This window comes from Vigna radiata, chromosome 8, assembly GCF_000741045.1.
Source record: "Vigna radiata var. radiata cultivar VC1973A chromosome 8, Vradiata_ver6, whole genome shotgun sequence".
Classification (NCBI taxonomy): Eukaryota; Viridiplantae; Streptophyta; class Magnoliopsida; order Fabales; family Fabaceae; genus Vigna; species Vigna radiata.
The window spans coordinates 13,445,803-13,461,661 of NC_028358.1; the positions used below are offsets into that span (position 1 = coordinate 13,445,803).

Below are 15,859 nucleotides of genomic sequence, written 5' to 3' on the forward strand. Positions count from 1 at the left end.
CAATAAAAGGTATTTTATTTTAAAATATAAAATAAATTAAGATTAATCAAGTAGAAAAATTAAAATTAACATTTTATTAAGTGCTATAAAGTATAAAGGTTTATAATTTTCCATATATACACATACTATCTTATGAAATATTAATGGTAGCTTTGATTTATTAGCTCCATCATGTTTACTTAAAGTTGCATCAAAATTGAGAAGTGCCATTAATGTCTATGTTATAATGATACGATTTTAATTATAATAAGTTATTAATATATCAAGATCGATAAAAAATAGTTTAGTGTATTAATGGATTATGAATAGTTTAGTGTATTAATGGATTATGAAAAAAGAAAAAATCCTCTTTTGTCGGCCATAAATAATAATAATAATAATAATAATAATAATAATAATAAAACCCTAGTTTCATTATTTATCCTTCTTCAAAATTGGAGTTTTCAAATTCAAACGTCCTCCAATCAAATCGTGCATTATATAAGTTATTATTGTTATAACATTGCAAAACAAATTGAGGCAATAGCATGCGCAAGATTAATTTATATATAATATGCTAGGTGTGACCAACTACAGCCATATTTTATATAGATATATATATTTGATTTAAAAGTGAAAGTGGAAATATAGGGTTTGAAAGCTCTTAACATATGTGAAAGAAGAGCTAAGACACAAATAAAAATGGCACACAAATAAAGTTTCCATAAAATCATCGATTTTATTTTGAATAGTCTTTAAATTAAGAAGAAGCACTTAAGTAACCTTAAAAAATATTAAATATTTGTACCAAATGGCTATTTAAATGGTATTTTTTCAAATAATTCTTAAACTTTACTTTGAGTGAATTACTTATAGTAGTATAAAGATGGAGCAGGGACCATGTTTACAGATCTCAAGGACGAAGAGCCACAACACAACATACACATTACTCTCTTTTTCCCTTTTGCAGAACAGACCAAGAAAAAGAAAAAGAAAAGAAAAGTCAGGTTGCTTATTGTCCTCTTTTTCTTTAGAGAAATCGACAACAGCAATCATTCACACAACCATTCCATACCTTTAATCATCATATATATTCCCTCTGTCCTAATCATCCCAACATATTATACATTCTATAATCATAAAGGAAAAACCAATTTTCTCTCTCTCTCTCTCTCTAATCATGCCACATACCAAAATCTTCTTTTTAATTTTAAAACACTAAAGTTCTTCAATTTGCTTCCACTTCCCGCCTCCAAACATTCATCCCATGATCATCATGAGCAAGCATCGCCATCTCTTCTTCCTCCTCTTTTTATTTTTCTTACCATTTTTCACCTTCAGTCTCCACCACAACGATACTCATGCACTCACCCTCTTCCGCCGCCAAACCGACCTTCACGGCTACCTTCTTTCCAACTGGACCGGCGGAGATGCCTGCGCCGCTGCGTGGCGCGGCGTCCTCTGCTCCCCGAACGGCCGCGTTACCGCCCTCTCCCTACCTTCCCTCAACCTCCGTGGCCCCCTCCACCCTCTCACTCCCCTCACCCACCTACGCCTCCTTGACCTCCACGACAATCGCTTGAACGGCACCGTTTCGCCGCTCCTCTCCAACTGCACCAACATCCAACTGCTCTACCTCGCCGGCAACGACTTCTCCGGCGAGATCCAGCCGGAGATATCCTCCCTCAAATCCCTTCTCCGCCTCGACCTCTCCGACAACAACATTCACGGCAAGGTTGACTTCCTCTCCAACTTAACTCAACTCATAACATTGAGACTCCAGAACAACCTTCTCTCCGGTGAAATCCCTGACCTATCTGCCTCCATGCAAAACCTCAAAGAAGTCAACCTGACAAACAACGCCTTCTACGGTCGTTTACCAAACCCCATGCTGAAGAAATTCGGTGTCACGGCCTTCTCAGGTAACGAGGGTTTATGTGGTGCAACACCGTTACCTGTGTGTTCCTTCACCACAAACCCTCCTAATGATAATGAGAATAACAATGAAAATGAACCGTCCCAGACAGTTCCTTCAAACCCTAGTTCCTTCCCAGAAACCAGCATAATAGCTCGACCGGGGAAGGAGCGTCATAAGGGTTTAAGTCCCGGTGCCATTGTAGCAATTGTTGTGGGGAATTGTGTGGCGTTGCTTGTGATGACATCATTTCTCGTGGCACATTGTTGCGCGAGGGGAAGAGGGTCTAGTTTGGTGGGGAGTGGGGAGAGTTATGGGAAGAGGAAGAGTGGGAGCAGTTACAATGGGAGTGAGAAGAAGGTGTATGGGAGTGGGGGTGGTGAGAGTGATGGGACTACAGGGACTGATAGGAGTAGGCTTGTGTTTTTTGATCGGAGGAGTGAGTTTGAGTTGGAGGATTTGCTGCGAGCCTCGGCAGAGATGCTTGGGAAGGGTAGTTTAGGGACGGTTTATAGGGCGGTGCTTGATGATGGGTGCACCGTGGCGGTGAAGAGGCTGAAGGATGCCAACCCTTGCGCCAGGCATGAGTTTGAGCAGTATATGGATGTGATTGGGAAGCTTAAGCACCCTAATGTTGTGAGACTCAAAGCCTATTACTATGCCAAAGAGGAAAAGCTTCTTGTCTATGACTATCTCTCCAATGGAAGCTTGCATGCTCTTCTTCATGGTCAGTCACTCTTCTACCTAATCACTCTCTTCCTCTATCTTTATCCTATATCCATTTATTTAACACGGAAAGTGATCATATTAAATTTGACCAAAACAAACTTTTATATACCTCTGCATTCTACCCAAAAGAGACTCATACGAGTGAAAGAACTAGAACTAATTTAACTGAAAATCAAATTTCACAATTTAAGGTGATTTAAATTTTTGTCTTCTGGTGGGTTTGTTGGATACCGATGACAGGGAACCGTGGTCCGGGGAGGATTCCATTGGATTGGACTACTAGAATAAGCCTGGTGTTGGGAGCAGCAAGAGGTCTTGCGAAGATCCACGCAGAGTACAGTGCAGCCAAAGTGCCTCACGGGAACGTGAAATCTTCGAACGTGCTTCTGGACAAGAACGGCGTCGCCTGCATCTCGGACTTCGGGCTATCACTCCTCTTGAACCCGGTTCACGCCATTGCACGACTGGGAGGGTACAGGGCACCCGAACAGGAACAGCACAAGAGGTTGTCTCAGCAAGCTGACGTGTACAGCTTCGGGGTGTTGCTGTTGGAAGTTCTCACAGGAAGAGCTCCTTCCTCGCAGTACCCTTCACCGGGTCGTCCCAGAATGGAGGAAGAGGAACAGGCCGTGGTGGACCTTCCCAAATGGGTTCGCTCCGTCGTGAAGGAAGAGTGGACCGCAGAGGTGTTTGACCAGGAGCTTTTGCGCTACAAGAACATCGAGGAAGAGCTTGTGTCCATGCTGCATGTGGGTTTGGCCTGTGTTGTGGCGCAGCCGGAGAAGAGGCCAACTATGGAAGAAGTTGTGAAAATGGTTGAGGAGATCAGGGTGGAGCAATCGCCACTTGGGGAGGACTATGATGAATCGCGCAATTCGCTTTCACCTTCCATTCCCACCACTGAAGATGGTCTACCTTAGGAGTATGTTCAATTTTATTGTATGGTATATACAAGATTAATTAATGTCATATTTACTTACTTTCACTGCAGTGATCAGCTCCTCTTTCTGGTTGCATTGTCTCAGTGCACATTACCTTTTGCTGTTGCTATAACTGTTCTTTGTAAAATTTTGTGAGTTCTGTGGAATTCCATTGTTGAACGTGACACAGATCTGAATTATCGATGCTCTTAATAACTGTTGTCTTGTTGAATTGTATAATGTTGTACATCTGGAGTTTGCAGCGGTGGACATTGGTACACAGTTCAATGGCATTGTCTTGAAAGCGACGTGAATCCGCAACTATTAATCTGGTAACACTTCAATGGCATTGTCATGAATTATATCTCATGCGACCTGAAATCATGGAATCCTGTTAAGAAAACCAATGAGAATAAAATTGCGCCAAATGCCACGCACGCAACATACTATTTCGAAGGAAGCTCGTGATGAATGAACGGCGTACCCTTAAAAATATTAAACATATGCGAATTCAAACCTTTAGATTTCACGTTTCAGATTGAGATCATATATAATATTCAAGCCACGAAAGCCTTGAACTATTTCTTGAAAGTCCCATTTTAATTATAAAATGAAATAGCTCTCACTAAGTAAAGCTATTAGACATGCGTGAATTCAAATTTTGCAGCCCACATCATTCTTTCAAGAGCTTTCCCCAAGGAATAGGTGCTCCATGAACCAAAATAAAAGTTACTTATATTTGTTCTCCTTATTCTTCATCTCTTGACACAAGGGGAAATGATTAGTACTGTTGCAATAATAAATAAAGTTGAATTACTCTGCATCTGTTTACATTTGCTACAAAGGGGGAGGACTACTGCTAATTCATTACTATGCTACAATTCACCTAGGAATAATATACAAAAACATTCTCTCTCTCTTTTTTTTTTTCTTTTTACAGAAGCTTATTAAAATTACAACCACCACCTAAAATTAGTGAAAGGGATTTTGTGATTACAGTTCCAAAGTACGATTTCTACAATCTTGGCCACACAGAATCTGTCTGGATTTGATATTTTCTTCCTAAAGAATCTTAGTCGTAGCAAAGATCCCACTCAACTTGATGGCTCCAGTGTGAGTAACAATAATTGAATAGGCTGAATTAACTGTTAGCTTACTGCTCCAGTTTGATCAATTAGTGTGCCAACTTGTTCTCCACATAAAGCTTTAGAGATGTTCCCAGGCTCCAGTAAATTAAAAACCACGACTGTATAAGAAAATGGCCAAAGAAATTTGTCAATTAAAATATGTAATAAAATGACCACTTAACTTCAATGGGTTTTTACAAACCTGAAAATAAAAAGCAAAAATATTAACTATAGGAAGAAAACCACGAAAGGAACAACAGTTTTTTCTTGAAGAGACAGTATCTAGCAGAGATTAAGTATGCAACACATACAATTTTGGAACCCATTGTCTGTGCAAGAACCAAAGGCCTAAAAACCTGAAACGTGCTTATAGAAAGATCAAATGCAACAACTTACTAACCAGGAATGGCATTTTCCTTGCATAAAGTCAGCGCTGACGCATCCATAGAAGTGATTCCTCTTGAGCCCAGCTCTCTGAAGGATATGTGCTCAAAAGTGAAATTGTTATCTCGTGAGTTGCAGTCATACACACCGTCTACATTAGTACCCTTGAGGACTGCTTCAGCATTAACTGCAAGGTTGAAGGAGATATATGCTGATGCTAGCAAAATCAAAAACCGAAAAAAAATATGCATCCGTTGCCCCTTTGCATAAACTACAGATAACATGGAAAAATTGGAAAGTAGACATTTAATTTAAAATCAAAGGACAACAGCATACGCTCTGAAGCACGAAGAGCTGCAGCTATGTCAGTTGAGAAAAGTGGATTGCCAGCACCAAAACAGATGCCACCAAATATAATAACTCTTCCTTTCTCAAGATGTCTGATAGCCCGCTGCCTATTGTATAGTTCAGCAAACTCCTGCATGGCAATTGAAGTTTGTACACGAGTCTGAACACCCATCTTCTCTAGAGTCGATTGGAGCAATATTGAATTCATCACTGTTGCCATCATGCTGGCAAATTGAAGTTCAAGAAAACCGCACTTATTCAGATCAATATTTTTAAAAAAAAGTAGAAACAAAAGTAAATCACTTCTAAAGCTAATGTATTAACCAGAAAGATTAAAAATGTCACGTGGCAGCATATGTACCTAAGCAACAAAGTGATAAGCACTACCCATGTGCAAGGCATCAAGAAGATACTTGCCAGAGCGTAATAGAATGTCTCAAAGTTAAAGAATCATAAGACATGTTTTTCAATAAAAAGAAACAGAAATCAAAGATAATAATAACATAAGTTGGCAGCTTAAACTGTTACAATATGAAAGGTCGGAAGAGCAACTCTACGGGGGAAAATGGGTTTATACAGTCGACAGATACAGTTAAAAATGATAAGTATCATCACAGAAGAAACTGGACAAAAAATTTCTCATGGTGAGTCTAACCTAGCCCCCATTCAGATATTCAAATATCAGATCTCCAATTTAGATTTCTAAAATGACAAGAATCTTTGTCCTCTAACCCCATACTAGTTACTCAAAGTTCAGTTCACAGATGTGGCCTTCTCCTCCAGCACTACCACCAAGGTACTTTCCATTCAACTTCACAAACATATCTTCTTTAGTTAGGATCGTCTATTTTTTATCAGGATATGGATGGTTGCACAGATACTAAATCTATTCAATTTATTTTCTTTGGTATTGAACTCTAGTAAAATTACAATAGTGCAGATAGAACTTGCTTTAAAATTTGGTGATTAACCTTACCCAACTTGGTATGCAGTACATCTTTCTAGACCTGTCGCATTTACCCATGCATCTCCAGAGAAGAAATTACAGCCTCCAACAACAATAGCCACCTGAAATACCAAAAGCTGCTTCAGCTAAACTGAAAGGGTAGCAGAATGATAGCCTCCAGAGAACAATCAAGAGAACTGATACCTCAACACCAAGGCGGGAAGCTATGGCAACTTCTCTTGAAACTAACATAGCCACCTGATAATTAGTTTAAATTTGAACAAAATAATGCATAAGTATTGTCACAAGATCTAGATAACAATTAGTACACAGTAAAGAACTTTGGTCATGAGCCAAATAATATTTCAAAACTTCCTAACCAAACCACAAACCTTAGGGTCCATGTTGCAGGTATCAGATCCAGTAAGAGCTGCTCCACTAATTTTGAAGACAACCCTCCGCCATCTAAGGTTTGTCAGTGCTTTTGACCTAATGCTATTCGCTTGACCTGTGCTGGGTGTTGCCGCTCCATATCTATGCATAAAGCAGGGGAAAGCTCAACACTCACTAGTCATTATCACAAAAAACAAAAAGTAAAACAAAAGGGAAAAACAATTCATTTTGAATGAGATTCAACATAAAAAAACCCCATCGTAGTAACACCACCTGCATTATAATTTGGAAATGTCATCCCCGTATGGATTTGTGATTCAGAAGTGTGTGAGTGAAGATAGCATTAGCTTATTCAAATGTTTGCACCAGTCAAACCATAGATTCATATTAATTCCAAATTCATATTCTGAAGCCCAAACTATTGCTAAAATAACATAACATAAAATGAATAAATGCTAAGATTCTACGAACTGTAATATGTGCACTCCTGTACTAAATAATATAGTTATTCATTATTCCAAGTTGTAACCGTCCGTATAAATTAAGCACAACACAGGGATATGGAAGGTACATATCAGAAACAAAAATGGACAAATCCTCAGAGGACATAAAGCACAGTGAAACATAGCATAACAACAATACAATACAATACACAATACAGGTAACTAAAGTAACGCCATGACCATTCTAAGTTTCCATGTGATTTCTAAACTAAAAGCATGTCAGTGAATACAGCATGACACTTGCTAAAATGCAGCAATATCTCCATATTAAACAAGTGTTCTGATTCTATTCAAACAACACACCCCTATTTATTACAAGAACCAATTCTAAAGTCAAGTCCACCAAAAACATGAAAAAACCTACATTCTACTAACTATAACATCTGCATAGTTGTACAGCAAAGTAATATCATAAAGCTATACAATATTCCAATCTTCAAGCATCTCGATTAAACTAAGTATTTATGATGCAGCCAACAAACAGATTCGGGCACTAGAGTACCAAACCAAATCAGAAAACAAAAAAAAAAAAACAAATCCTATGGTGAATATAATAATGCAAACAACTATCAATATGAACTACTAATACTCCTTAGCAAAAGCAGTGACACAAAAATTAAATAATTCGGTGCTGCATGCTTAATAGAATACCTTTTCGATTGTCTGGGCGAAGTTCCGGCAGAAACAACCGCTTTATCCTCATCAGAGAATTTTGCCGGAAGAGAATTCCCAACGATCTGCTCCAATTGTTTGAACCAAGGCCAGTGACTGGTAGAAATGCAGCCACTGCTCATTCTTTGTCGCTCCAATTTGTACCTCTTTTTTAGGTTATCTACCTTGTTCTTACACTGTTCCACGCTCTTCGATTGGTTCTCGCACCGTTCGCTCACCACAAACGCGACCTCCTCCCAATCCCTTCCTCTCAGGTTTCCCCGATTCAGTTGTGTGAACTTCTCCGTGTAAGCCTCGAGGAGGCACACGATGGCCGTGTCGCTCCATTCCTCTCTGTCCTTTCTGTACTCCGCGCTGCCTGCACTCGACTGTGGAGCCTTAGATCTCTTGTTGAATCCGTAGGACGTGGCTCCCTCGCCGATCTCCTCCCGGTCCTTCCGCTTTTCGCTGCCACCGTCATCGTCGAAGGGGTTTCCATAGTCGTCGGCATCGTCAGCAATGGATTTGGGTGGGACAGGAGCGACGGCGACGGCGACGGTGGAGGGAGAGAAGTGGTGCGGGGCGTAAGGCTGGTGGAGGTGGTGGTTATCGTCACGGAGGAGAGAGAAGTCGTCGTCGTCGTCGCAAGAGGCCATAACGGTGAGAGAGGACGTTACGGCGTCGTCGGGGACGTTAGGGAAAGAGAATGGAGAGTTGAGAGAAGGTGTGTGTGGGAGGGTTTGACGGAGCGTGCCTTCCGTGAGTGGGTCTGGTATCTGCCGTCACGCGGGTGACGGTCCCGTTAAGTGCCATGAGCGAGTGCATTACACGCACTTTTACTAGTCTTGGAGTGGGTGAATTTGGATCAACCAGTGACAGGCCATGCTTATCCAACCCAAATCTTTGTTTGGGCCAAATTCATATATTTGGTACGAAAAAATAAATAAATAATTTTAATTCATTTAATTATTATTTTTCTCTATATACTTCTAAGGAAACATAAAATCAGAAAAATATGATTATTTTATTTTCATATTTTGTTAAATGAACGTAAATGAACATAAAGTGTGTTATAGTATTATTACTAAAAATCAAAGTGAGAGTGAGTTTACCAAAAGTTTTACTTTTCATCTCTCTCAACGACATTACACTTTATCTCTTGGTGAAAATTGTGCATGCTTTCTTGTAAACCTTCTTATGTACCTATGCTTCCTAATTGGAATTTATATAGCATTTGATACATAGAGCCAAGACATTGTATGTTGATGAGTCTAAACACTTTGAATAAAGCTTGTTTTATGTAAAATTTGATTAACAGAAATTTTTACTTTTGGTATGGGATGTTTCAAATACAAAGGAAATCCTATCAAAATTTTGTATTTTTTATTAAAGGTTTTGCATATGAAAATCTATAGTTTTTTTAGGAGACTATTAACTTAACTCTCAGATTTTTCGGAGTAAGGGGTTTTGATGATATACTAAAATCTAATTGCTGTAAATATTTTGTGAATTTGGTCTATGAAACGGACTCAAAATGAAACAAATTGTGTGTTAAACTTAATTTTAAAACAGTTCAAAATGGTGGTGTCATTTGTAGTTCACAGTGTCCATTATTTTTGTGAGAAGGCTAAATATATTGCATGTATTTCTAAATCTCATTCCTTTTTAAAAGGTTTTTAAAAAATATAAAAGTTATTATTACACTAGAGAATTTGAGATTTTTGGCAATATAAATTTCACAGGATAAGTTAGTATTTTTAGTCCATCAAACTCTCTTTACTAACGGCCCAACTTAGCATACTAGCCCGTCCCAACTTTTTAAAATAAATTAAAAATTAAATGAAAAATAATTAAGAGATTCTTTTATTATATTATTTGAAAGAAATAAATATATAATATAATTATAATTTAAATAATTAACGATTGTAAATATAATTCAAATTATTAAATTTTAATAGAGTTATTTGACATGTAAAAATAATAATTCTTATAACTTATTTAATTAAAGATATTAATTAAATATTTAAAAGCTTAAAATATATTTTCATAATTAAACATGTTTTTAATATATATATATATATAATAATAATAATAATAAAATATATATATTTGTTTTCCTATAAGCCTACCAACCCACATTTTACAAAAGGTCAGGACTTTTAAACTACCATAGAGTTCACTTTCTCCATTTTTTGTGGACCAATATCATGATAAGTCAAATTAGTTTTGGGCCATTACATCTTACATTGTTCATTTAGTCGAGTTTATAGGTAAATTGGTTCTTTGTTTGAACTTTTAGATAGATTGGTCATTTGGTCGAGTTTATAGGTAAATTGGTTCTTTGTTTGAACTTTTAGATAGATTGGTCATTTGGTCGAGTTTTTTGGTAGATTGGTCAGTCAGGTTTGGAATAATGGAGCAAGTAAAGTATTATTAGCATAGCACAAAAAAACATTCCTCATCATTAAAATGTTTGCTAGTGGTAATTGCTTCTCAGGAAAATTGATGAATGCATCAAAGATGCACTTGCTACTACTAGTATCAGTATATCTAAGAATTCTGAATTGGTTGGTTTAAATAGTCTCGGACTGTTCGATCAAGCTCTTATGTGGACTGGTCATTTTATTGAGTTGTTAGAAAATCATTATGTAAGAATAGTCCTTTCGAGTTCTGTTGCTAACCTTAGGTAGGCTTTATGTTAGGTTGCTGGTTTGGACAGGCTCTATTATGTGCTACTACTTTAGGCAGACTTTTCTTTGACACTATCGAATTTAGGCAGATTTCACTTTTATGTTATTGTCTTCAAGCTAGCTACACTTTAGCACTACATACTTAGGGAAAGTTTCACTTTGATGTTGTTGTCTTTGGACAGGTTTCACTTTGATGTTGTGATGGCATACCCCTTGCAATGACCTAGCACGTTCATGAAGAGTTCGAGACATCTATGGAAGATGGACCTATACTCTTTCTCTTAGGCCATCTAAAGTCATCATGAAGATTTAGTAGAGTTAGAATAATTTTGGGTCTTGTATTTTAGGCCAAGTAGTCTAGATTTTATTTGGGCTTTGTATTATGGGCCTATTAGTATAGGATTTCAATTGGGCCTTGTATTTTGGGTCAAGTAGAATAGGATTTTGACCAAACAAGTCAACAAAGGGTCGAGGCCCAAAGTTGACTATGCTTGGATGTCCAAAATGGGTGTGTTGACCAACGGGTCAACATTTTAGCTAAGCTTGGAGGACGAAGGGAGCAAGATTTCGTCCTAGAGATGTGGAGGCTTCCCATTGGAGAGTTTTCCTCCTAGTTAGTGGCCATGTGTCACTCTAGGAATGGAGAGTTTTTCCATAGGTAGTGGCGACATGTCACTCTCTCGTTTGAGAGGATTTTTGCCACTTGTCTCTCTCTTATTGGAGAGGATTTCTCCTTGCTCTCCAAGACAACCAAGGTGGCTATTTTAGGTTAAAGTTTCAGCCCATTTTGAGACACCTTAGCTTATAAATAGAGGTGTTCTCCATCATGTAATCACCTTGGAAATTATAGTAAAGTTATGCTGCCATTTTGTGCACACAACCTCTTCTAAGGTCACCCTTGGCTAGAGCAACCCAAGTGGCCTCCTCTAGCCACCTTCCTCCAAGAGTTGGCCCAACCTCTCTTAGAGAACCCTAAATGACTCCATCCTTCACCATTAAACACACTAAAACCGTGAGCCTTCCATCTTCATCCACCACCATTCTGCAAACCATCATCAAAACCATGAGCATCTTGAGTACATGGCTTGGTTGCTTCTAGATTTGGCTTGTCCTAGCTAGAGCATTGCCATCATTTGGTATCAAGAGCCTTGGTTCTTCAAAGAGCTAAGTTTCTTGGTTTTGATCCTTTGTTATTTCCTTGTTGTTTATTGTTTTCCTTACTTGTCTTGTTGTGTTTTCTTTTTCCATCTATCATTTTGTTTTTCTGGCAGTAAACTGAGACGATTTTTAAACTTAAACTACATCTAGCCCAGTTGTCCCAAAAATTCTTAAAAATAACCAAATGAAAGCCCTTTGAGTCTAGTTTCACACAAAAAAAAATCTAAATTCATTTGGACTTCTGTAGAGAAAGTTATGAGTAAAACACTCAACAAAGGTCAATGATGCCAGAATGTTGTCATTAGTGTTTTCCAAGTTATGTTGTGTTAGTTTGGTTATTGTTTTGTGCCTTTTCTTTTTTTGAGTCATTCCTTACTCTTTTGTTGGGTCTTTTATTGATTTATATTTGGTGCATTTCATTGATTGAGTCATTTTAATTTTTTAATCCATCCATGTTTGTCTAGAGTCATGTGTAGTTCTTTTCTTGTCAATTTTCTCTAGTAACTTTGAAAAATCATAAAAAAAAATATAACTTAGTTTGCAAAACTGCACCATATACAACCATTTGAGGGTCTTATCTTTGAATTTTTGGGTTCATACTTGCCATTAGATCATTGGCAAGCTCTTAAAAGAAAATTTCCCTATTGATGTTTCTAGTTTTCAACTCCATTTTTGATTCTAGTAGGATTCTCTTCTATTTTGTGTTTCTTGTCTTTGTAGCTTTTAAAACCCATAAATCACCTCTGTTCCAAATGTGTGGTGGTCTTATTTTGCACCTTAAAATAGTGGAAAAAGAAGTGCTAAAAGCTTTTAAGCAAAAGGCCTCAAAAGAGTACCAAAAGAGAGCCTAAAAAGTGCTGAAAAATATTGTGTGCTTAGACCACTACCATTGTTTTTGTGCAATTTATTTTGGAACGTGTTTTGCTCACTGTTTTGGGTTTTTATCTTCACTTTCCAGTGTCTAAAAGTCTTGGCTATGATGTTAAAAGAGTGGCCTTAGTGCCCCATTTGCTTAAAGTTGCCAAAAGACAAGAACCACCCACTTTTTTTTCTAGTAGTTTTTTGTTTTGTGAATCTATTCTAGCACCTTTCATTAGGATTTCTTTTGAGTGCTAACCTTTGTTTCTTAACCTTTAATTTCTTGCTTGTCTTTTTGTATTTCTTAGTTTTGTCATAATTAAATTCCTTTTGCAAAGCCTTTCTTGTTTTTGGACCTTTTTATTGCTTTTATCCCTTATTTCTTCTTGCACAATAGCCAAAAAGAAAGGAGAGAAACACTTTGGGAGGAAGCTTTGATTTGGTTGTAAATTTTTGTTCTTTTTTTTTGCTTTGTGATCTTTCTTTTTTTTTCTCTTGTAATTCACGCCCTTGTTAGGTGTCTTGGGGGAGTCTTTGGTGCTCAATCCCATCTCCTAACAAGAACCTTTATTTCTTAGTAAATTTCGTTTTTAGTTGGTTGATTGGAGGAACCAAAGTTCTTCTAACTTAATCATTAGGCCGCATAGCTAGTTTATTTGCTTTCTTTAATTGTCATAGCTTAGTGTGTGTCACTTTAATTTTAACTTTAGTTCCCTTTGAGAAATTTGGTTCAAGAGTGCCTAAGGTAAACTTTGGCTTGGAAAGACTTGGTATTTAAGCAATCCATTGTGATTCACCTCCCTTTCCTGGAAGTGAACTTGGGTGTCTTTTGCCTCCTTAAGTCTCTTAAGGAACTTTCTTTGAAATTTAAGTATTTTGTTTCTTGCATTGCATCTTTTTGAAAACCTTTAAGGATGTCTAAGACTAATTCATTTGAAATTGGAAGTGACTCTAGTGAGGATGTAAAACCCACTTTGAAAAATTTAGCAAAAGAGCTAAAGTCACTTAAAATTTGGCAAAGGCAAGAAACTCTTCTCAAAGAAAAAGAAAGAATTGAAATAGAAGAGTATCTTGCTAAGTTGGAAGAAGAACTTAGAGTCCTTAATGAGAAACAACAAAAAGCCCAAGAGGAAATAAAGAGAAGTAGGAGTCATACAAGGATGAGTTCTAAAACTCCAACTCAACTCACACACTATGAGGTAGATAGTAGGCTTGCAAACCAATACTATCAACCTCACCCACATAGAATTCATGATAGAGAGCACACTCCAAGAGAGGTTAGAGTAGATCTCCCCCATTTCCATGGTAAAGAAGATGTTGAGACATACTTAGATTGGGAGATGAAAGTTGAACAACTCTTTGAGTGTCATCATGTGAGTGAGGAGAGAAAGGTCACATTGGCCACATTGAGTTTCCAAGGGAATGCCATGTATTGGTGGACCTCCCTTGTGAGAGAGAAAAGACTCTCTAATTTTCCCCAAGTCACCTATTGGAATGACTTGAAAAGTGCCATGAGAAGAAGGCACATTCCCTCATACTATAATAGGGAGCTAATGGACAAACTCCAAAGGCTCCAACAATAGAGAGTTATAGGCAAAAGATGGAGCTCTACATGTTGAGGGCGGGAATTAGGGAGGAAGAAGAGACCACCATCTCTAGGTTTCTAAGTGGTCTTAATCTTGAGATTAGGGATATAGTGGAATTGTTGCCTTACCAAGACTTAAATGACTTGGTACAAATATGCATTAAGGTATAGCAACAACTCTTAAGAAAAGGTTTGAAAGCTTTCCACTCTAACTCTTTTGTTAAGAAAGACTACAAGAGGGAGGGTAAGCAAGTGGTAGAAGAAGAACCCTTTAGAAATCTAGGGAGGGAGAAGAGAGAAGAGAAAGAAAAAGGGAGGCCAAGGGTGGGAACATCATATACACTCACACTAGTGAAATAAAGTGTTTCAAGTGTCTTGGTAGAGGTCACATTGCATCACAATGCCCTACCAAAAAGACCATGATCTTAAGGGGTATTGATTTATATAGTAGCCAAGATGAGGAAAGTGAAAGTGAGAGTGAGAGAAATGGTGCAAAGAAAGAAGAAGAAATCCCAAGTGAGGATGCCCATCCTTGTGAGGGATAACTTCTTATGATAAGAAGGGTTCTCCATAATCAACCTAGTTCACAAGAACACACATAAAAAGATAACACACTAGATGTAAAATCTTAGACAAAACATGTTCCCTTATTGTGGATAGTGGCTCATGTTCAAATTGTTGTAGCACTAGGTTGGTTAAAAAGCTTGGATTAGCTACTTTTCCTCATCCTCAATCTTATAAACTTCAATGGATCAATGGGGACAAGGAATTGGAAGTTAATCAACAAGTGATGGTCAAGCTATCCATAGGGAATTATGAAGATAATGTGCTATGTGATATAGTACCTATGGATGCTTGTCACATTTTATTGGGAAGGCCTTGGCTTTTTGATAGAGAATCTCTACATAATGACCACACCAATAAAATAACCATCACTCACAATAAAAAGAAGTTTGTACTTCATCCTCTCACACCTTCTCAAGTGGAAGAGGATCAAACACAAATGAAAAAGAAAATAGAAAAAGAAAGAGAAATAGAAGAAGGTAAAAATAAAATAAAGGACACCTTTTGTTCTAAGTGTCAAAGCATTATGCACATGTCTCATGAATGCCCCAACAAGAAAATTATGATGTTAAGGGCCAAAAGCTTGAGTAAAAGTGTAAAGGTCTCCTTGCCATCTTCCTCTAAAAGCATGGCAAGAAAAGACCCAAAGCATCATTGTGTGGAAAATAAAATTTTCAAGAAAAATGCTCCTACTTTCCAAGACCTTAATCATTCACTTGATTTAAGGTGTATCATTATTGGGAGCTACATCCTTCACATACTCACTATTATAACACTTGTTCTAAATTGTGTTATAAAATGGGTATTTGACCCTGGTGGAAAACTAAGGAAGAATTGAAGATTATGAAGAAAAGGAAGTTGCCTTTAGCCCATGTTGAAGATTTGAGGGCAAATCTTTTTCAAGAGGGAGGGAATGATGGCATACCCCTTGCAATGACCTAGCACGTTCATGAAAAGTTGGAGACATCTATGGAAGATGGACCTATACTCTTTCTCTTAGGCCATCTNAAGTCATCATGAAGATTTAGTAGAGTTAGAATAATTTTGGGCCTTGTATTTTGGGCCAAGTAGTCTAGATTTTATTTGGGCTTTGTATTATGGGCCAAGTA

General features: G+C 37.6%; 2 protein-coding genes across 3 annotated transcripts; one reads left to right on the forward strand and one right to left on the reverse strand.

Moving 5' to 3' along the window:
• The first annotated feature begins 1,148 nt into the window (after nt 1-1,148).
• LOC106771640 (leucine-rich repeat receptor-like protein kinase PXC1) lies at nt 1,149-3,691 on the forward strand. The gene is made up of 2 exons (XM_014657636.2): nt 1,149-2,621; nt 2,864-3,691. The coding sequence occupies exons 1-2, from the start codon at nt 1,247-1,249 to the stop codon at nt 3,541-3,543; spliced, it is 2,055 nt and encodes a 684-aa protein (XP_014513122.1). The 5' UTR covers nt 1,149-1,246; the 3' UTR covers nt 3,544-3,691.
• LOC106771642 (uridylate kinase) lies at nt 3,381-8,803 on the reverse strand. 2 transcript variants are annotated; one of them, XR_002669024.1, is made up of 9 exons: nt 7,896-8,803; nt 6,741-6,882; nt 6,553-6,606; nt 6,379-6,470; nt 5,391-5,626; nt 5,071-5,241; nt 4,701-4,789; nt 3,604-3,918; nt 3,381-3,523 (listed from the first exon to the last, which is right to left on the reverse strand). XR_002669024.1 is itself a non-coding variant. In XM_014657639.2 (7 exons), the coding sequence occupies exons 1-7, from the start codon at nt 8,549-8,551 to the stop codon at nt 4,692-4,694; spliced, it is 1,449 nt and encodes a 482-aa protein (XP_014513125.1). In that variant the 5' UTR covers nt 8,552-8,802; the 3' UTR covers nt 4,325-4,691. The 2 variants fall into 2 exon arrangements, 1 of the variants encoding a protein (XP_014513125.1); XM_014657639.2 differs by lacking the exons at nt 3,381-3,523; nt 3,604-3,918 and having other exon boundaries at nt 4,325-4,789; nt 7,896-8,802.
• Nucleotides 8,804-15,859: the final 7,056 nt, after the last annotated feature.